The following is a 21,176-nucleotide window of genomic DNA, read 5'->3' as shown; positions in this document are numbered from 1 at the left end:
GCCAAATGCCGGCGGCTCGCCTGGGCCCCTAGTGCCGGGCTCGTGGCACAGTGCCGGTCTGGTGGGTCGTTTCCTTCCCCACAGGTGTCGGTGTGAGAACTGGTGCCTCACTGCAGAGGCAGGCGAGCAAGCGAAGCCCCGCGCTCCCTTCAGAGCAGCTTTGGAAAGCGATACCCAGAGTTAAAGACCCCTTCGGATCCCCTCTTTTCACCAATAAACCCGGAGTGAGCTGGGAGGCTCCTGCTGGCTGCAAATAGGGGAGCAAAGGTGGGCTTTGCTGCAGTGAGCGGGTAAAAGTGGAGCACGGGAGCCGCAGCCGGCCCAGCCGAGGATGTTCTGGTGGCAGCGTTCACAGGCACGGCAGCGGCTGTAAAATCCAAGGCTTTGCAGCCTGAAGTTTTAATTCGGTTGTTAACATCAGCGCTGGCACGTGTTTCCTTGGAAGAAGACAGAGGGTGGCTGGGTAAATAAGCAAGCACGTTGTTCTGGCGACAGCTAGGGTGGAAGAAAAGAAAAAAGATTTTGAAGCTGATTATAGATCGCTGATTTGTTTCTTGGTTTGCACTGCTCATACTTCATCTTAAACTGCCAGGCACCTGGCAGCTTCTGGGATAGGGCAGAGCTTCAGCACGTAGTGCTGCTGTATCCAGAGCAGGTGATTAAATTAAGGGACTTCTTCACTTGCATTGTCTTGATACCTTTGCATTCACTGTGCACGCTTCAGCCACGTGGCAGTTTGAAAGATTTGATGTGGGTTTTAAAGGCGGATTTTCTTTAGTTTTCTGAGTCCTTCCCGGCCAGTATTTAAACACAGTTTCCCATCGAAAAGGCTTTTTTTACGACCTGAACCCCCCAGCATCTGACAGGTCCTGCTCTGAGGGGCAGCAGGGCTGGCAGAGGACTGGGTGCTGCTCCCACCCCTGTCCCTCAGGGGAGATGCTGGTGCTTCTGCTGCCGCTGCTCTGGCCCCTCAGATGGGATGCTGCTGGTGACAGACCCCCGACACAACCCGCTTTGAGGTCTTGAGCCCTCCTAACGTTTTCTGTAATGCTGTTTGTGGTTTCCCACGAGCGTGGACGTTGTCATGTTTCTGTAGGTATCAATCTAATGTCTCGCTAAGCAGCTGCTTCTTCCACCCGTCTATTTTCATGCTGCATCCTCCCCACAGTGGGCAAAAAGCTGGGGACTGAGCACGGCTGGAGGCTTTCCTGGGATGCTTTGCACCATCCTGAGGTGATCTTGGAGGTCTCTTCCAAACTAAATGATTCGGTGATTCTGAGCATTCTCCCCTGCGGAGCTGCTCATTTAATTCCCTCCAGTTCTCCACTGCTGTGGCAGCAGATGCAGCCCGGGGAGAAATGTTTCCATTTCACTTTGCCCCAATGGCCAGGGCTGTGGTCTTGCTGGGGGGGGGGGGAGAGGAAATCAGTGGAAAAAAATCACATTTCTTGCAGGAAAAAAGAAGGGCACACTGGTGTCTGCTGGGCATCAGAGGCAGTGGGTTGCTGGTTTCTGTCGCAGTTTCTCCATTCCCCCAGGCACTGGGTGCAGTGGTCTCAGGCGACCAGGCGGAGCTGCCCCTTTTCTCAGGATCTGAGCTCCACAACCTGAGGGTCTGTTAAGGGAAAAAGATGGGAGATGGGATGGAGGAGGCTGGGTATAAAACCTTATGGAGGATCCTGATCATTTTCTGCAGCTGCAGAAATTGCTGCGGCACACTTGGGCACCTCTGCAAGCCGAATCTCCTTCATTTTAGCCCAGCCGTGCCATTGAGCTGGATTGAAGCTTCATAAAGAGTCAGTCAGACTGGCAGCTCAATCCCTGTGCCTTTACTGTGCCAGTAAAAAAGAAAAAAAAAAATCCCCAAACGTGCAGCTGGTCTTTACCGGGAGAGCTCGCAGTGGGGCGTGTGATGCTGCTTGAGAGGAAGAGGAGGGGGGCAAGCTGCAGCTTTGGGGCATTTTCAGAACCACCCGGCTGCAGGATGTGGGGAAAGTGTGAAAAGCAGGGTGCTGCTAGGGGCCTGTGTGTGGAGATGGGCTGTGGGGAGTGGCCCCGGTGTGTGGTTGCTTTCCGAAAAGGGAGGTGTGGGGGGCTCGGCTTCGGCCAGCCAAATTCACTGACATGGGATGAAGCGCGGGATAAAACCCAGTTTTCTCTCCCTGGGCCATCAAGGAGCTGGCAGAGGCTGCTTCGACCCTTGGGGCACCACCTGACCTGGTGGCACTACGTGGATGTCATCGAAAGTTCTCCCAGGAGCCTCTGGATCAATGGGGAACGGTGTATGGTCGCAGGTGAGGATGCTCGGTATTAAGGTTTCCCAGCCCTGGGGGGAATCTCTTCCAGCTCCTGCCTTTCTGCCTGTCAGGTGAGTGCTTTTGGTGTGGGCTGGGCTCGTGGCAGGGTTTTAGGGACGAGGAGTGGGTCTGTAGTTATTGGCTGGTCCCAGCGCTTCATGTGACCTCGAGCAACACCCTGGGAATCTTGCCCCGCTGTGGAGTTTCTGACATCTGCTCTGCTTCGCTTGGCCCACGAGTGCTTCTCTCTTTTCCTTCTTGATTTTTATGCTTCAAACTTCCTTGAAAATGCAGGAAATGAAACCACAGGGCTTTTTTTCAGTGATGTGGGAGCGCTGAGTGTCCTTCCAGAGAAGAAATGAAATTTAAAGTGAAGGCAAAAAGAAAAATAAACGTATCTGCCCGCTCACGCGCACGGGCTGTGGGAGCCTAAGGACCCCTCGGCACAGGTGTCCGGCGGGTCGGGGTGCGCCAGGCAGCGGTCCCTCGGGGGGGATACGTGGTGTGCTGCCATAAGCAGGCTGCCCCATCACTGGCCGCACTTCAGCGGGGAATTGGGGTGCGTGAGGACCCTGGGATTGAGCTGCTCGAGCCACCTTCACGTTGACTTTTGCATCAGTGTTGGTGCTTGGGAGCCCCCTGCTTTGGGATGGGCCAGACTTGCACCCTGGGCGCTGGCTTTGCTGGACGTCCCCGGAGTTCGCTCAACATCCAAAAATCTCACCTGGGTGCTGCAAGAGGCCGGGCGCTGGTGTCCCAGGGGTGCCGAAGGGATCAATTCCCCCCTGGGAAGTGCATCCCTGCCCTCGTGTCGAAGCCCGGGGCTATCAGGGGGTTGGAGGGACACAATGTGGGGAGCGCCTGTGGCAGCGCCGCCCAGCCGGTGGCTGTTCTCTGCAGCCAAACCCAACCAACCCCAAAGGGCCCTGGCTCTGCGCTGTGGCCGTGCTGAGCCCCGGGGCCCTGCCCGCGCCCCCCTCCCTGCCCACGCTGTGGTTCCTCCTTGCTGCCGGGCTGCTTGTGAGTGCATGACCTGGGGTGCGAGCGCCGAGATCAAGTAAGCGAAGTGCCTCGCCGCGCTCGCTGCCTCCATGTGACTGCAGTTTCCGTTAGCTCCTTCCGCAAAGGCTAACTCAGCGCCGAGCCAGAGAGCGGGTGGGAGAGGGAGCCAGCAGCTCACCCCCAGCCTCGGCCCCCCGAGAGCCCCCCGAGTGTGGCGGTGGAGGGGCCGCTGGGCACAGGATGCGCTGCTGCACGCCCCGCGTGCCGCCCCAGGCGGTGAGTACCTGCCCCTGGTACCCCACGGCCCCGCCGGGGGGACGCAGAGGGGAAGGAGCTGCTGATGCTGGGGGAGGCCAAAGCTGAGCTGCAGGGAGGTGGCGGTGGGGGGAAAGGGTGAGTTGGGGTGGGGGGAAGCGGCTCAGAGGGGTTTGGGTGCCACTGCCGAGCTGCAGCCCAAGCCCGTGGGGTTTTGGGGAGCAGTGCTGTGGTGAGGACACCGCGGGGTCCCTCTGTGCTGTGCTCTGGCAAAAGGCGCTGCTGGGGATGAGGGCTTGGAGGGGCTGGAGAAATCACTTCACCCAGAGAAGGGTCTTCCCGCCCCCACCCCGGATTAATAAATGCCGATTTCACATTGGCTTTTGGCTGTCCCGTGGAAGGAGATGAGCTGGGATGCGTCCTGTGCTTCCTCTGGGGTGTGAGGCTCCAGCTTCTCAGTCTGCCAAAAATAACCTCCGATTTCTTCTTCAAACACCGGCAGTTATGAAAACGCTGCTCGCCGAGCCCCAGGCGAGACCTCACTGCTCATTTGCCTGAGGTTCAGCTTTTCCCCAGATGCAAATACCATCAGCTCCGGTTCCACAAAATTAGCAACCGTGGACCTCGTATTGAAAAGCAGCCGCTTCCCCGGCTGCACCCAGGCACCTTGGGGTGGCAGCGAGCAGCAATGGGTGCTGGAGGGGACACGCTCTGGTAGCAGTGGGGTTGGTGACCCTGGTGGGCACTGGGGCACCGGGGGGGGGCTGTGAGCTCTGTGAGGCAAGGAAGCCTCTCCTCGAGGGTTGCAGCCGAGCACGCAACTCATTTGAGCAGGGCATGGTGCTCGCTGCTGCGGTAGGAGCCCATCACCTCCGGGCATCCCGGGCAGTGCAGGCGAGTGCTGAGGGCAGGAGGGTGCACGACTGCTGCCACGGTGGGTCCCCTGGGGAAAGCCGGGCCTTTCGGGATGAGCTTCTGACCCTCTCACCTCTGTCCCCACAGGAGAGCCGCTGCTGAGATGGAGGCCCTGCTGCCCGGTCTCTCCCTGCTTCTGGTCCTGCTGGAAGCGGGATGGGGAAATGGGGTGGGCGCAGCCTGGGCGGTGTCTCCTGGCAGCTGCAAGCATGTAAGTCCTCGCTCTCACAATCGTTGCCCTTCTGATCTCCTGATCCTGCCCTACAAACCCCAGGCACCTCAGCACCTCCAGACCTGGCCTCCCAGATACTGGCCTAGCACTGGAGCTAAGGCTTGGACTGGGATGTCGAAGCTCTGTCTGTGGAGCCACCACCTCCATCCCTACTTTGTTCCCCAAAATTCTCATCTCCCCCGCGTCTCCTCCTTCTCAAAGAGGTGTCACATGTCTGCTTCTTGCTTTAGGTGCAGAGCACCGCAGACTGCACTGGGAGATGGCTGAGCTCTGTCCCAGGAAATCTTCAAGGTGATATCGAAGAGCTGTTGCTCAATGACAACACTATCCAGGTCCTGGGCCATGCCTCTCTGCTCCCGTACTCCCAGCTGAAGCATCTCAGCATGTCCAAGAACCGGCTGAAGCTCATCAAGCCTGGCGCCTTCCTGGGCAGCCAAGGCCTCCACGTGCTCTCCTTGGCAGACAACCTCCTCTTCACCAACTACTCGCAGACAGCAGCTGCTCTTTCTGCTTTGCCAGCCTTGCGGACACTTGATCTATCTGGAAACTGCCTCACTGAGGACATGTTATCGGTTTTGCTCCTGAATCTGCCGTCCTTGGAGTCCTTGTCAGTGGCCAGGAACATTATCATGAGGCTGGACTCCTCTGTCTTCACCAACTTGACGCAGCTTTTGGAGCTGAACCTGGAGAAAAACTACATCTTTGAGATTGACCAAGCTTTTGAAGGGCTGCAGAAGCTGCAGAGGCTCAACATAGCTTATAACTACATGCCATGCATAGTGGACTTCGGCCTGACCCAGCTCAAGGTGCTCAATGTCAGCCACAACATTATCGAGTGGTTTCTGGCCTTTGAAAGTGATGATCTCTTTGAACTGGAGGTGCTGGACCTGTCTCACAACCGGCTCCTATTTTTCCCTGTGCTGCCCCGGCAGAGTAAGCTGCACTCCTTGCTGCTGAAGGACAATGAGATGAGCTTTTATCAGCGTCTCCCCAACGGCACTTCCCTCGCAGATGTCACCGTGCAGTTCCTGATCATTGATGGCAACTCCACCAACATTACCACGGTCAACCTCTGGGACGAGGTCTGCTACAGCAACCTCTCCTCCCTGCGCCTCCTGGACATGAGCCAGAACCAGTTCTGGTACCTGCCGGAGGGCTTCCTGGCCAAGATGCCCTCCCTGACCCACCTGAAGCTCAACCAGAACTGCCTGGAGACGTTCCACCTGTCAGAGGAGGACCCCTTGGCCGTGCTGACGGACCTTGACCTCAGCCAGAACCAGCTTGTGGAGCTGCAGGTGGGTGCCGGGGCCATCCTGCCCAGCCTGCAGCTCTTCAACCTCAGCACCAACAGGCTGCGGGTGCTCCCTGCTGAAGTCTTCACCTACACCGGGAAGATCACTACAGTTGACCTCAGCCGCAACCGGCTTGACCTGTGTCCCCAGCAGGCTGTTGCAAGCGAGGCGGAGAGTCCTCCCTGTGTGGACATCAGGGGAATCGAGACCTTGAGTCGCCTCTACTTGGCTGGCTGTGGTTTGCGGGGACTGGACGGCCAGCCCTTCCGAGGGACATCACTGACACACCTGGACCTCTCTGACAACCATCAGGCCCTGTCTGGGGACCCGGGGTGGCTTCAAGACCTTGCTGCCACGCTACGGGTTTTGTCCCTCCGGAACACCAGCTTCTCCTCCTCTGTGGTGGACTTCTCTGCCTTACAGAGCCTCGTGGCCTTGGACCTGTCAGGGAATTCACTGACCGCACTTCCCGGGACTCTGAGTGCGGTCAAGCTGCGCAGCCTCGACCTCCGGGACAACTGCCTCCCGGCTCTGCCCACGGACGTGGCACGGACGCCCCTGGTGAGGAGCCTGCAGGAGCTCTACCTCAGCCGCAACCCCTACAACTGCTGCACGCTGGGCTGGTGGGAGTCCCTGCAGCGCGTGGAGCAGCTGCGTGTCCCCGACGGGCGCGAGGTGACCTGCAGCTATGACTCCAGGACGCTGAGCGCCCGGGCGCTGCCCGAGACTGTCCTGCGGGCCTGCCGCTGGAAGGTGGCCAACCTGGCCCTCCTCTACCTGGTGCTCGCCCTGCCCACCTGCCTGACGCTCCTGGTGGCTTTCGCTGTGGTCTTCCTCATGCTCAAGCAAAAGCTGCTAAAAATGTTGAAGAGCCGGTGCGGGGCATCCAGCCCTTACTGATGGATGGGGATGAGGAGGAGAAAGGGCCAGTGGCACTCGGGATGGTGAGCGTAGGCGAGACCTTGGCCATGAGACAGAGAGGCTGAGAAGCAGCGTTTTGGCGCTGCTGCTCTGGGCACGTCCTCGCCCCTGGGCCACCCGGCGGGGAAGTGCTTTCCTCCATCTAGGGTGGTTGCTTTTATTTATTCACCCTGCCACAGCTGCCCTCCACGTGTGCCCACAGGAGGTGCCCAGGGGCCAACGCACCACCCTGGCACGTGGCTGCATGGCACTGGCCCTGCTGAAGCCTCTGGTTGACTCCTGGTGTGAGCTGTGAAACCCCAAAGCCGCCCCGGTGCTTGGGAACTTCCATGGCGAACATTTTGCATTTGTGGGTTCTGGAGGGCAAGGGTTGAAATCTATGTGCAGAAGGTGAAAGAAGTAAGAGCGAGAGCTCTGTCTTGCTGGATTTGTCACTGAAACTTCAGCCTGCATGTCTCTGTGGGATATATCACTAAGAAAAAAAGGATTGAAACAGTGATGGTGCCCCAAGCAGAACAGTCCCCAACCCCATCCCACGCTGCCCTGGTTGTGGCACTGCTGCTGGCAGTGCCCAGCATGGCGGTGAGACAAGGTGGTGTCAGCGGGGCATTTTGGTGTGCTGCTGCTTGGATCCTGGTCAAAAGAGCCCCTTGGAAAGAACCTCAAGTTGCTACGATGTAAGATATTGACCGAAAGACACAAGAATAAATTATACTGCCAGTACTGTTTTTATCATGTTTATCTTTCCTGGCACCAGTCGTGGCGTGCCCTGTGATAAATGGGGCAAGCAAAACCCGTGGGTGCAGAAACCCCAGCGTGGAGCCACGGGCAGGGATGCTGCAGGAGGGGAGCCAGCTTAATGCTGGAAAGACTCGGGAAAGACTGTCAAATCCGCCTCAGGAAACGGCTGTTTTCTGGCCCTATTTCAGACAGAAATAGCCAGAACTGAATCAGGTGCCAGCTGGGGAATCCCTCACGGCTGTAGCCCCACGGGCTCCAGCCTTGGTGGATGGATGTGGATGTGGATGTGTCCTTCCACTGCAGCTGCTGCTTCTCCTTTTGGCAGGGTGCCGGGGCGCACGGCCCCGTGCTGGGGTGGCAGCTGGGTGGCCGCTGCTGCCCGTTGTGTGTGCATTGGGATTGGGAGCAGTCAGCGTGGGTTGGCCGAGGGGAAGCAGCCGGATCAGTAGGCGACAGGAGCGGTGGGTGCCTTCAGCTCAACTGCAGCAAGGCTTTCGGCGCTGCCTCCCCGCCGGCGTTCCCAGAGCTGAGCAAGGATGTTGTGCTCTGGGTGGGTGGGCAAGCAGGAAGGTAAAATCGGTTGGGTGAGCAGGCATGGAGGTAGCTGGGATTTGGTGATATGTACCTGAAAAGCTGGTGCAGGAACGAGGTTTTAATAAATAGGCATTGAGAGGTGCCAGTGTTGCTCAAGATACAAAACTCGGAGTGGAAGCACAATGTCCATGCAGCCTTAATTAACATAAATGAGCTTGCTGTGGGAGGTGTGTGAGAAAAAGAGAGCGATTTAATGATGAGCAAACCTACAGCCCATTTAACAAAAAAAATACACCTTGACCCAACAAGGCAGTGAAACAAAATGTCACATCAGCATGCCTCCAGGCCAGACTCTGCAGCTGGGTTCTTGCATCATCCCGGGTATTTTTGCTGGCCCATCGCACCCCTGGAGGAAACTCCAAGGCACTCTTGGCGAGGCTGAGACGTCATTTCGCTCTGCTGCTCTAATCCGGGGAGGATCATATATTATTTTTTTTTCTTTAGAGGGAAGCAAGGGAAGTTGTTTCAACAGGGGCAGGCACCCCAGTAGCACTGAGATAATGCACCCAGGCTGTCTGCCCCCTCCAACGGTGGCCTCTGCTGAGCTAATGCCACAGCGTTACCAAAATCTTCAAAGCAGGAGGTTTGCAGTGAGAACAGGTGAGACTTAACACCATGCTTAAATATTTCTGTGATGCCCTGTGCCACCTGTGCTTTGGGACGGGGGCAGATCTTTCACCCCGTGTGCTGTGGCAGCCCTTCTGCCCAGCACGGAGGCTGTGACGCATCCGCAGTGCCCTGGGAGCGACGGCTGGGATCTTCCCGAGGAGCAGACCGAAGCTGCTGGGCTTTCTCTGCAGCAAGGAACCGCTTGCTCTGTGGCCACAGAGGAGATCATTGTCTCTGCTACACCAGTGGCATGCAGTCAGAGAGAGCAGAGTTGAAAACAGAAAAGAACACGTGGAGCCTTATCTGATGTACAACGGGGGCTGCTGCTCGGCACAGCCACCATCTTATCACCGCGCTCAGTAGGAAGGCGGCTGTAGTATGATGCTCTGCGGAGTAAACCACGCTGAATGACACTCCTGCCCCTGTGTCTTTTAAAAAGCTCCTGATCCAGCTGGCGACACGAAGCTGGGGCAGTTTGAGGATGCAGGGTGGGAGAAGATCAGTCTCCTCCCTGTGGGGAAAGCCATGGTTGGCTGGGGCAGGGGCTGGCTGCGATGAGAAGCCTTACACGGGATTTTCCTGGATGCTAATTGCACTGAAAGCTAATTGCATAGCTGTACATCATCCTGCTGGGAGATCTTGCTGATCTTGGTCGCCTCCCACTTCCTACCATCACGATGCCGCAGATGGAGCGGTTCCTGGCGTGAATCCCTCAGCCATTGCTTAGTGCTCAGCTTGGGCAAAGCTTGACTGCGCTATGATTTTGGAAGTGTTAAGCTCCAGATGCCCCATACAGGGAAAACACAAGAAAAGGAGCAAGGTATTTTTTCTCGCAGCCTCATTTCTGTGTTTTCAGTTATTATTAATGGTTCTTTGTCAAAACCCATCTGCAAGTCTTAATAAGTTTCTCCAAACCTGGGCATAATATAGTGTTATGGCAAGAGGCTGGAGGCTGTTGGAGAGCAAAAAGCAAGCAGCACTCAGCATCCTTCCCCCAGGGCGCAATAAATCACCTGTGGAACCCACGTGGTCTCTGGAGGGAAGGAGATGCCTGTGTCCTCCTGCTTTGCATGGCTTGCTCCATCCCGCGAGCCACCCTGGTGAGGCCCTGTGCCCCCGAACCACTTCCAGATCCGACAGCGTCAGCTGGCAGCAGAAGCATGGGGCTTTTCGAGCTGCCAGACCTTTGCAATTAGCCTGGGGCAAGCAGGGCTTGTTCCTCCTCTTGCATCATCACCAAGAAAAAAGTCACTTTGCAGGCTGCGCTGATTAATGGTTGCCGTAATCGCTAGCTTCTGCAGCTTTGCTCACATGTGGTTGATTTGGGGTTCTCTGGCTGATTTTGCTGCTGCAGGAGAGCAAGGGCTCCTGCTCTGGCTCTGTGGGGGCTTTCTGGAGCAAACAGAAGTGTTAAAAGCCTTGGCTTTGCCACTGGAGTCCCAGGAGCTGCGCAGGAAGAGGCTCTACCGGAGGGGTGCCTTGGACAAGGCAGCAGACAGGGAATGATGACTAACAATGAGGTAAGGAGCCAGGAGAAGGTTTGTGCAATGCTTGGGAAACCACGGCTGGCACCGCGAGTGCCTGTGAGCAATGGAAGTATCAACCAGGACCCAGGCTTCTTCTCAGCACGTAGGACAGAAGTCAGTTTGCTCTCCTCTCCAGCTGCTCGCCTGCAGCAGGACGCCCGGTGTGCAGAAGAGGACTTGCTGAAGGCAAGATTTTTCACAGAACTGACTCTATCATTTCAGCGTGTATCATTTCATCATTTTCTGAAGAATCCTAAACATAGTTCTTACAAGAGAGCGTGTCTTGAAGAGTACAAACCAGTGAGGTAGGCAACAGGACTAGAACTTCAGTGGGATAGTTAGAATATTTATTTATTTGCAGAGAGAAACTTCTCAGTGATCACTGAAATGCTACTTGGAGGAGTTTTTGCTGTAGTTTTGCTTACTTGCCACGTCAGTTTCTTCCCTGGTGCTATTTAAAGCAAGCTGGGAACTGTAGTCTGATGATGCAGCGGTGGTAAAAGTTTTGTTTTACTCTAACACCACCCCTAGACTCTATGACTTTCTACCATACTACTTTTTTTCAAATAGTGTAAGCACACTTTCCTAGAACTGAGCATTTACTGAAAGAGCATTATCTCTAGCAGCATAAGGAAGGAAAAGGCCCCACTTCATCAGTTTGAAACCACTGCCTTTTCAGAGTACTTTCAAGAACAACTTATTCTCTAAATATACCATTTCTTAAAAATAAGGATTTATAGTTGTGTAACCTGAAGCTGCAAATTTAAGCATTGCTTAGGGAACATTAGAGTAATATGCTCATTGCAGCGGTGATTCATCCAGCAAATAGACCAGTACACATTTAACATTACAACAAGTAGCAATAAATACCATATGCATACAATAAGGCTTTAACGTTGCTTCCAAGATATAAATATTTAACACTTCATTTTCAAATGAAGCTGAACAGAAATCACAGCAAGGCAAGTTGGTGAGGTTCTCAGCCAAAGCTGACTGAAATGTAAACACATGAGAGAGAAATAATTTTAAATTATTGTAGGCACTCTTACATAGGAAAAGATTAAAAACACCCAACAAGTTCAGCTGTCCCATTTCCATTTCTTAAAGCTTATTTAAACCTGAAACCGCTGCAATACCTTAGGCCTCCGATCCTCCATGGCCAATGTAATTCAGTTCATCAACTAGATGAACTGAAGAGGATGCAGCAGAGTAATTAGGATGACACCGTTCTCTCTGCCAGGCATATGGGATTTGTCTCTGCCCACCCAGGTCATCTTTGTCTGGAATCAGACTTCTTCCCCTGACTCCACATCCCAGCCACAGGACTCCAGCTGCTCATCCTGTGGAAACTCAACCTCCACATCGTAGACAAAATCTGGGTCATCCTTCTTCTTCCTATTCTTCTCAAAGAGCTCATCCATGATGCTCTTCCTTTTGGCTAGCTCCTTGTCATCCAGTTTGTTCATATCCTCTTCTGGGTCGATGGTCTCTTCCCGCTGAACCTTTTCCAGGCTCTCAGCCAGACTCTCTCCTCTCAGATGACCTTTCAGCAAGCTGTGTAACTTCTCCAGCTGACGTAGCGAGACTCCTTCTAGGTAAGCCTTGTGCCGAGGGTTATTCTTCAGCTGCTCTGCAGCTATGCTGCAGTCTGAAGAGAAAACCACCCTGAAGAATTACAGGGGCAAACAAATCTCCTCATACAAAGAGATCCTCCACCCCGAGCCCTCACAAGTGAGACCTCCAGGTTAAGCAGCTCCACTACTCAGATTAAGATGCTGCCCTGGGCTTCCCAGGAGAGGGAGCATTACCCCAAACCTGCCCACTGTGCACTCCCTGCCTGCTGGTGCACAGCTACCCAGCAGTGACTAAAAATGGTGTTACTGACCAGCTGCTCCTCCTCTGTGTGTGGAGGGGACTGGGGGGATGCTGCAAGCAAACACACCGCACCTGAGAACTTGGAGAAATTCCTGACAGGCATGATGCGCTGGCGAGTCTTTTCCTTGTCCTTTTCTTCATAGATCAGGATAACGGACGGAGGCTTAAAGCGAATGCCGCACTTCTTCGCAACGCAAGCCATTGCAGTTCTTGCTGACAGCTGAAGTGTGCTCGGTTTTATTGGAAGAGTCCTCAGCAACTTCAGCGCTCACTGAAAAACAGGAACAAAAGGGAAAGAAAGCGTGAGTGGCTCTTGGTCGTTGTCTTTTATCAGGATTAGAGTAACCCACATTCAGTAACAATGTGCACCACAGTGCAAGTCTCCCTAACTCTGTGGGGACTTGAACACATCCCTATGTACAATTTGAGCTGGGCATGGGGAGCAGAATGACTCTCGAGGGTTCATTTACACCTTTGTCACCTCTTGGCTTTTGAATCTGGATTATGTATCACACACAAGTTAAATTCTTTGTCCACAGCTAAGTAAAGAACTGCACAGTCAAATGATACCTAAAGCACATTTCGTAAGGTAAGGGAGAAGCCTGCACGCATACAGTTGACGTATCTAACACTGGAATTCCTTTAAAAAAAAAAAACATTATAAGAAGAGGGGCAGCAAGTCTGTTTTTTTGTGAAGGTTTCTTATGGTTTCAGAGTGATCTCAGTACAGCAGCATATCTATGACTAATGATGGATGGGATAAGGAGAGAGGAGATTCAAAATGAACAACTATGATTAGATTCCTTTTTAGGAATCAATGAAAATTTGACATTGCTTTTAAAGAGAGATGACATCCGCTTGTTTAGCTAAAGTAGACCACTAAGGAAACTGAGAAGAGTGACAAGCAGAAATGCTTTGGATGTAGGGCATTATGGTTGGTAGAGTTTAAGCTATGTAATGATCATGAAGGTCAACGATTTATTAAGGTTTGAAAATACTAAGCTGTTGTGTGGGGAGGAACAGGGAACTTTTGCCATACATAAAAGGTAGAGAAGGAGGTGGATGGGGTGGAAGAGCTGACTGACTCGCTAAATCTATAGCTGTATTTATATAGGTGGCAAGGCCAGACTGTATGTGCTAGAAGCTCATTTTTAAGTAAGGACTGTGAAACCCTCAAGTATCTCAGCGCATAGGTCAGCTATGAAATGAACGAGGTTAGAAAGCTCATCCATAATTATCCTTCTTGCTCTTCTCTGAAGCATTTTGTCTGGCAACTGGGGAAAGGAACGTTAACCTGGCTAATAGTGACAACTTCTCTTTTTCTGCCTGATAATATTTGTCCACACACAAAATGCTCGAGAACTCCTTGGTGTCTGCTTCTCCTTTAGCTCTGACCCCGCTCTTTCAAGTTCGATGGAATATGAGAGGAAACCGAAAGACCCCGGAATGCTGCTGCAGATCTCCTTCCCAGCTCAGTACACTTACGCATTGCTTTCCTTTTGGTTTTAAGTGAAAACATGCCAAACATCCAGGTTGTCTCTGTCTCTGACTGCGCTACAGCCTGCAGGAAGGCAAAGCATGGAATTATAAAAAACAAAACTAAAAATATGCCTCCAAATCAAGAAAAAGTAGTAATCTTTAAAAGTTACATTGAAGTTGAGGTGAAAGAAATCTTCTTTGTTAAAAACACAGAGTAAACAGTTCAAATTCGCAGTAATATTCCTCAATACTGAAAATTAACAACGGTGGCTCTACTTTAAAACAAAAATAGCTAAAAAAAAAAAAAAAAGGCAGAATTCAGTTAAGAGTCCCTTTCCGTATCTTAAAACGAGAAGCGACGCCTCCAGCAACCGAAATTCCTTTGTAAAGTATAAGCAGCAATCACGGCAGAGACATCCCTAGGGGAGAACGACAAACAGGAGCACAAGCCACCGGGGTGCGGTGAGGAGGGACACGGCATTCCCTGCCTACAGGGACCGCGGCAGCGCTCCCGGCGCCCGCAGGAGGCCCGAACCGAGCCCCTTACGGAGGCCCGGCCTTCCCCGGCCAGCGCTGGGCCCGGTTTCGCCGCTCCCGGCCCCGGTCCCGGTCCCGGTCCCTCCCGCAGCCGGCGGCCCGGGCCCCCCGCGTTGCCGTGGCAACACCTCAGGGCCGGGTGCCCGTGCCCAGGCCCTGCCGGCCGCAGGCGCCCCGCGCCACAAAATGGCCGCCGCGGCCTCCGCCGCGCGGGGGGGCGCAGTGCGGCGCTGGGGCCCGGCCGCGGGGCGGGGCGGCGGGGCCGTGAGGAGAAGGCTCGGCATGGCGGGGCTGAGCCCCGGGCTGGCGGCGCTGCTCTGCGCCCTCCGTGAGTGCCTCGGTCACCGGGCGCGGCGCGTCCCCGCGGTAGGGACGGGCGGCGCTGTGCCGGCGCTCACCCGCGCTGTGGTGTTCCCCAGAGGTGCAGGCTGCCGGCCGGGGAGCCGCCGTCACGCAGGAGCTGCAGCAGGAGGGGTTCCACAGGTGGGGCCGGGTTTGGGGTCTGGGGGGCGCGGTGCTCGGGTTTGGGGTCTGGGGACGCGGTTAGGGTGAGCTACCGGAACCGCAGGCTCCTGGCTGGTGAGGACGGGATGGCTCTGGGCGAACCGGAGTTTGTGGTGCGGAACACGCAAGAGCCGCACCTTGCCTCCCTGCGTGTCTCCCGGTGGGTGTGCCGCCTGGTGAAACGTGAGTGTAAGCGTGTTGCTTCTGTGCCTTGGTTTAAGGGACCTGCTGGTGAAGGTAGACCTTGGGGAGACCGGAGAGTGGGCTGCAGGATGCTCGGTGGTTGCTAGAACTCATCTGCCGCCAGGAATCTACGTGGATCCCTACGAGCTGGCATCGCTACAGCAGCACAACTTAACGAAGGTAACGACCCAGAAGGTCTGGCCGCTTGCAGCCTCTCAGGTAAGGACGTTCACGTGCTTTGCCGGCAGCTGAAGGATGCCTTGCTCAGGAAGCTGCACACTCTGGTCGTCATCTGGCTCCTTGGACCAAGGTGATTCGTTCCCTTTCCTGAAAGCTGCTGCACAGTGATGTTTGTGACTTCTCATTGCATCGCTGTCTTACCAGCACCACCTGGCACAGGGCACGTTTTGTGTAACGTGCTGCTGATGTTTCTACACGTAGGCATGCCTGTCAGCTCTGCTTAGCCTCAGATAAGTAACTGGGGTAAACGCTATTCAGACTGAAAAGAAGGAAGATTAACCCCAGCAATACAGGAGCAGGGTGGGAACAGGCAGGGAGCATGTTCTACTGGGCTGTTTGGTCTTCCTGCCAAGACTCTGTGTCGAGGTCTTAAAAAGTGCAAAGCAATGGCTTCCCCGGCGTGCTTCAAGTGGATCCGGACTGAGGAGTCTCACCGCTTCGTTTCATCACAGCTTTCCTTCTTACCTTCCAAAACAAGCTTCACGTATTGGATAGAGAGACATGTACTAAGGCTGTGGCTTTATAGTAATCTCCTTAGGTGCTTAATTCAGTTAAAACAGAGGCAACGCCACTGAGCAGCTTCTGTTGGAATGCTTGCAAGCGCAATAACAGCCTTGCTAATTGGTGTTACTAATTAGCGCCTCTTCAGTTACTATCAGGCTATCAGAAAGGTTGTGTTGCAAACTTTCCATGGGTAAGAATGACTTATTGGAGAGTGAGTTGAAAAGCTGTTTTGGAACAGCTTAAGGACAGAACTTCCAACCTGATCCTACTAACCAAGAAGTTGGGCCCAGTGTTAGAAAATAGGAAAAGGAAAAAGGTTTCCACTAGAATTGCATTGTAGTAATCTGCCATGTCTAATAGGAGGAGACAATCACTTTCCAATGCCATCTTGGTGCTGGGCATCTTCTGGGAGGGTACCTAAGTTTTACAGCTGAAGGTAAGTATCAGAGAGATACTTAAAGATTTTCTGAGTAGCTATTATAGACAGCTGTGGGGGTCCAAAGTAAGCAAATGTGAAACCCTTCCCTACACACAGAATAAACTCCAACAGTAGAGTTTCCTTGGTGCTCTGAAGACCAGCATGTTAATGCAGCAGGAGTTAAACTTTTTTTTCCCCTTCTGATGCTTCGTTAGGTTACCGCAGCAGACTGTGAGCACTTAAGTCCCATAATCATGCATGAAATATTCATACCTTTTTTTTTCCCCGTCTCTCTCTCCTGTGCTGATTCTGGTTGCGACCACATCTGGATCTTTGTTTACTTGCAGGCGGTGTTAATTCCTGACGTCGTTGATGTGGAGGCTCCTGAGTACTTGGCCACAGGCCTTGTGGTTCTCCTGTACCTGGAACGCGACCCTCGCTGTTTGCGCTGTTTCAGAGGTGCTTTGCCCGTGCATGTGCGGTACCACCGGCCAGCAGGGGACGGGGAGGAAGCACTGGTTGCTCTGAAGAGTCCAGAAGTACTGGTTTGTTGCTGCGATGGTGAGATGCTCTTTGTGTACCCTTTTTGGGGAGAGAGGAGCTGTGAGCAGTACAGAATCTGGATCTATACCTGTCTTCTGGAGGTGGAATTTCCTCCGCCTGGAGTGGAGGAGTCACATGAACACGAGGGGAGGATAGCAGCCCTGATAAAGGCCACGTTGTCTTCCTCTTAGCATGTGCTGTGCATTAGGATGGACACTGCTGCCTGACCAAAGGCAGACTGATTGTTAACAGACTGCTTGGAGTTGTGCTACTGCCATCAAACCCTTGTACTGTAGGGATGGGCTCTCTTGCCTGTAAGCGCTGGCAGTTGGTCTATTTGTCACATCCCCTGCAGGCCCTGGTTTGTTAAAGATCAGCTGCTCAGACCACGTTTTCACAGCGTTCTTGTGGCAGCTGGGGCTGTGCAGTGTGTATTTAAAATTATTCGCTGTCAGGTACTTAGAGCGACCAAAGTATTCTAAAGGTTTCCAAGCTTTTCTTCCTGTGTTTAAATAGGGGAGAAAAGATAGCAAACACTTTTCCTGATGGTTGTGGTTCCCACATTCCTCTAAAACAAGAACCTGGTGTCCACTGACAGTGAATATTTTATGTGAACATTGGCATTCTGTGTTTTTGCTAAAAATTGTACTAATTTCTCATGAAATTGTTCTTGCTAGCCCCCACATCAAATGTGCCACTGATTCTCAGCTCCTTTATCTTATTCTAGGTGTTATTTGAGCAATGATTTTCTGGGATAAACTTAGGGGCAGGAAAGACTGCCTGGTCAGATAAAAGGAGTGTGAAATATTTCTAATTTTTCTGCCATGTTTAATATTGATAAGCAGGAAAAATATTTATTATTAATATAAAAGCATTTAAAGTATTGGAGGGGAGTTCTTGCATGCGTCAACAGGAGGTCAGCTGGGAGAAAAGGAAGAATGTCTTCCATGGTTTTGGGGAAGAGAAATCGTAACTGCGTGGCTAGAGTTGAGGGGTGCGCAGGCCAAAGGTGAATTCTTTTCCCCATTAAGGACAGAAGGCCCAAGATATCACATGGGGTGAGATTCTTCCATAGGTATCCGCTGTATCTGTCTTATGTAGATCACCTGTCAACGGAGAGTTGGAAGCCTGCTGAAGTGGAAGCTCCCTGCTCAGGGAAAAGGGACTACCCCTGTCAGTGGTACAGCACAACACACAAACCTGTGAGTTCATATTTCTGAAGGAAATTCTTGGTTCTTGTTTGACAGTTGCTGCCTCTTTCTGCGATGAGCAACTTCCAGAGCACAGGACCTAACTGATAAAAGCCTTGTTGTGTGAATTCTTACAGAGGCTCCCTTCTTCCTTTCTGACCTGGTTTTAATGGGTGTCATCCTGCCATTCTGACATGCCTGCAATCACTTGGTGCTCTTCGATGCTCTTGACAGTGGCTGCTCTCCTCATTTTCTTTTTTTTTCCTTAATACTTTACTTGTAATCCTACGATATAATTGGCACTAAATTAAGAAAAGTCTCTGCAGTATAGGTATTTCAGATGACTAGCAAAGTGGGAGAACCCTGTTCCTATCTAATAGAAGAAGGAGTAAACCACCAAAAGTTGAAGGAGTAAGATCTTTAAAAAAGGCCACTTCTGTTTTATTGGATTGGCTAAGTGTCTAGATGAAGTTTTCTTTATTCTGTGTTCAAAACTAAGGGAAGTTGTATCTTTAGTGTGGTCAACAACTGCTTTACAAACTCAAAAAGGTTGTGCTAGTGTAGAGATTCAGAAATAAGACTAATATGTGTAATAACAAATCTGTTGGTTGTGTAACATGCATGTTTTCCTACATTTAAGATATCTGCAGATGTCTGTTACATGTTTTGGAGCTTTCTGCATCACAGAGAAGCCAAATAGTTGTTTCCCATGGAGAAAACTGGCTTCTCAGTGATCTGCAAAATGCTCATTCAGAGAGTGTCTCTGTTCAGTGCTGTATTATGTACATGTCCTCACTGGCAAGCTTAGAGTAAGAACAAAGCCGTGGAGGATATAAATGGCTGCTATTCAAAATGTAGCAGAAACTTTTTGAGCTTTGTATAATAAGAGTAACTGGCTCTCTCTCTAAGGGCAGTAAATCAAAACGTTAAGTTCCATCTCAGTTTTTTCTGGGATTAAAAAATCAGGCCTTAGCAAAGGGCTAGTTAAATAGTGGTCTGGTTACTTACTAGTCCTCTAAGTTGCAGTCAGAAAGAAACAGCTTGTTAAATGTGTATAATCCATGTATTTTTCTTTGTAGGCATATGAAGAATTGATTCTTCAGGTTCCAGTGGGGCTCAAGCAACATAGTGCCTTAGTGTGCGTCGTGACTCTTCTTGCCACGGTGTTCTGTTCCAGTCTGATTCTTGCTGCTGTATGCAAGCACGGACACTTCTTCTCCCTAGTCACCTGCTCAGAATAAAGAAACAAGGAGCGACTGAGCTCTGTGCAGCAAAAACTAACTCAGTGTTACATTGGGTTCCTAAGTGAATCCTTCTCTACTGTTATTTATATCTTGGTAATTCATGCAGGTCCCATAACAGATTATAGTTCTCTCGGCCTAATTCTTACAAACACCTTTCATGCACAGAAGACCACTTTGGTACATTGTGAATAGACGAAGCAGATGGAGGATAGCAACAGAGCTGCAGAAAGCTGAAAGGACTGCCACAGGCAGTGCGGCAATAGTCAGGAGCAGTCTCAGTCTCTGATTCCCTGCCCCAGGCCAGGGCCTGCTCCAACTATAGTGCTACCCCTTGCAGAGGTGTTTGTAATTTCTTGAATTCAAACCACCCGATTGGGGAGTGGTTGTTAAGGGTATGAAAAACATTATCTAGTCATAAATGTTTCTGAATTTGAAGCTTGTTTAAACTGTCCACATGGGTTATGCGTGACTTTGCAAAGAGGCATTCTTTACTTGGGACCGTAGAAGGCTTAAACAATTTGTACTCTGCTAAGGACTGGGAGGGATTAGCTGCTCTTGGTCAAATCATTCAGAGTTGAAAGAGCTTAGAAAATTTGAAAGGAATTTCACCCTGTATCAGAAGCTAAAAGAATCTCCCTTGGGAGATTAAAGCTGATGAAAAGATACAAACTAGAAGCAAACATTTAGAAGACTTGCGTTCAGCCATCAGAGCAGTTAATAAATACATGGAAATGGAAGGATTACTTAATGGAAAAAATGAGTTGCTCTGGATTGACAGAAGTTGGTTGTTATTTTTAATCGTCAGTAGGTGGCATTGTGACCTTACTCACAGGGGCGGTTGGAGAAAACGTTATACCTCATGGAATTAAGAGCAGGTGATTTTTGAGGGAGTGTGGGGGAGATCAATGAAAATGCTGGTTCTTAAATTCTGTCCTCCTTTATATGCAGCCATGACTGTTTCACAGTAGAATCAGCCTTTCATCACTGTCCAGCTGTAGCTTCAGGATCCCCTGGGCATCCTTCCTCTGCTTCTGCTGGAATTCAATAGAGAGCTCGTCTTGTGACTTTGCCCGCGACAGGTTGGCGAGTGCTCTGACACTGGGCTCTTGTTTTCCCCTGGCTGTGCTGAATGATGATGGCTGCGCCAGTACTTCATGCACTACCTCAGAGGCGTCATGCACTGCATCTGTTTGGGGGAAGGGAGAAATTAAAGAGGACAATTGCAGGGAGATTTGGTGGCTCTTGCAGTAGGACTGAGGAGAGAGGCTGTAACACTTGCCTCTGAGTGGCATTTTTAACTCCCAGAGTTGAGTTTGTCCTTGTGCTTTCTCTCCGGTGCAGGTACGTCATTTTGTGTTGCAGTTTCACTTGTGGAATGGCAGTGTCCCAGATTGCCACTCGGCTTGGCAGGTCTTTATCTCCTGAAAGCTCACAATTCATCAGATAAGACTAGTTGAAAATCACAAGTATGCCAAAACAAGCTGCCTGACAGTGTAGTGCAATGAAAGGAAACTAATTTCCTTGTGACAAATGAGGAAAATATTGCAAGATATTAAACATGATGAGTAGATGATTTGGAAATGCATGCAAGTGATGATGCGAGAATGTAAGTGTGCATTAGCGGTAGGATGTTCTATGAGCAACTGTGGCAGGAGGGGCTTGAATTATAGGGGGCTTAGCACTGTTAGTATGAAACAGATTGTTGACTTTAGAACAGAGTGTAGCTGCTGGAGGGTGAGAGGGAGGGTTTTCAGTGCACTAATCAGCTTGTGTGGCTCCTGGTTTACTAAGTATACTGAAAATTCATCAAGATCCCACTGATGAGGTTTTCAGGTGAGCTGGAGTAACATTGATTCTGATTAATGTAAAATATTAGAGAAGTTGCAGAAATTTCAGTGGATGCTTTTGCTATGGCAAATAGCAAGTATTTGTTCTTTTTAAATGCATAGCATTTGAATTAAAGTACAGTAGATTTTTAAAAGTTGTAAATAAGTATAATAAATATTGTAGAGTTAAGCATGAGGGAATTGATCTCCAAGTTAAACTTTCTCTCCCATACCAGAAACTACAGTCAT

The 21,176-nt window shown here is 51.4% G+C and overlaps 3 protein-coding genes across 5 annotated transcripts; 2 read left to right on the top strand and 1 right to left on the bottom strand.

Moving 5' to 3' along the window:
* Positions 1 to 1,426: 1,426 nt before the first annotated feature.
* Positions 1,427 to 10,577, top strand: NRROS (negative regulator of reactive oxygen species). 2 transcript variants are annotated; one of them, XM_083848204.1, is made up of 3 exons: positions 1,427 to 2,294; positions 4,557 to 4,680; positions 4,932 to 10,577. In XM_083848204.1, exons 2-3 carry the CDS (start codon positions 4,573 to 4,575, stop codon positions 6,891 to 6,893), a joined length of 2,070 nt encoding a protein of 689 aa, XP_083704330.1. In that variant the 5' UTR covers positions 1,427 to 2,294; positions 4,557 to 4,572; the 3' UTR covers positions 6,894 to 10,577. The 2 variants fall into 2 exon arrangements, with proteins under 2 accessions (XP_083704330.1, XP_083704329.1); XM_083848203.1 differs by lacking the exon at positions 1,427 to 2,294 and adding an exon at positions 2,338 to 3,575.
* Positions 10,578 to 10,709: 132 nt separating this feature from the next.
* Positions 10,710 to 14,432, bottom strand: CEP19 (centrosomal protein 19). 2 transcript variants are annotated; one of them, XM_083848209.1, is made up of 4 exons: positions 13,909 to 14,432; positions 13,745 to 13,820; positions 12,332 to 12,530; positions 10,710 to 12,032 (listed from the first exon to the last, which is right to left on the bottom strand). In XM_083848209.1, the coding sequence occupies exons 3-4, from the start codon at positions 12,459 to 12,461 to the stop codon at positions 11,671 to 11,673; spliced, it is 492 nt and encodes a 163-aa protein (XP_083704335.1). In that variant the 5' UTR covers positions 12,462 to 12,530; positions 13,745 to 13,820; positions 13,909 to 14,432; the 3' UTR covers positions 10,710 to 11,670. The 2 variants fall into 2 exon arrangements, with proteins under 2 accessions (XP_083704335.1, XP_083704336.1); XM_083848210.1 differs by having other exon boundaries at positions 13,745 to 14,432.
* Positions 14,433 to 14,510: 78 nt separating this feature from the next.
* On the top strand, positions 14,511 to 19,134 carry PIGX (phosphatidylinositol glycan anchor biosynthesis class X). The gene is made up of 6 exons (XM_083848208.1): positions 14,511 to 14,603; positions 14,695 to 14,758; positions 15,001 to 15,142; positions 16,472 to 16,685; positions 17,769 to 17,869; positions 18,937 to 19,134. Exons 1-6 carry the CDS (start codon positions 14,558 to 14,560, stop codon positions 19,096 to 19,098), a joined length of 729 nt encoding a protein of 242 aa, XP_083704334.1. The 5' UTR covers positions 14,511 to 14,557; the 3' UTR covers positions 19,099 to 19,134.
* The last annotated feature ends 2,042 nt before the right edge of the window (positions 19,135 to 21,176 follow it).

This window comes from Anser anser (genome assembly GCF_964211835.1).
Source record: "Anser anser genome assembly, chromosome: 9".
In the NCBI taxonomy this organism is placed as follows: Eukaryota; Metazoa; Chordata; class Aves; order Anseriformes; family Anatidae; genus Anser; species Anser anser.
Note: the sequence above shows the minus strand (reverse complement) of the source record. Positions and strands in the feature narration are given on the sequence as shown.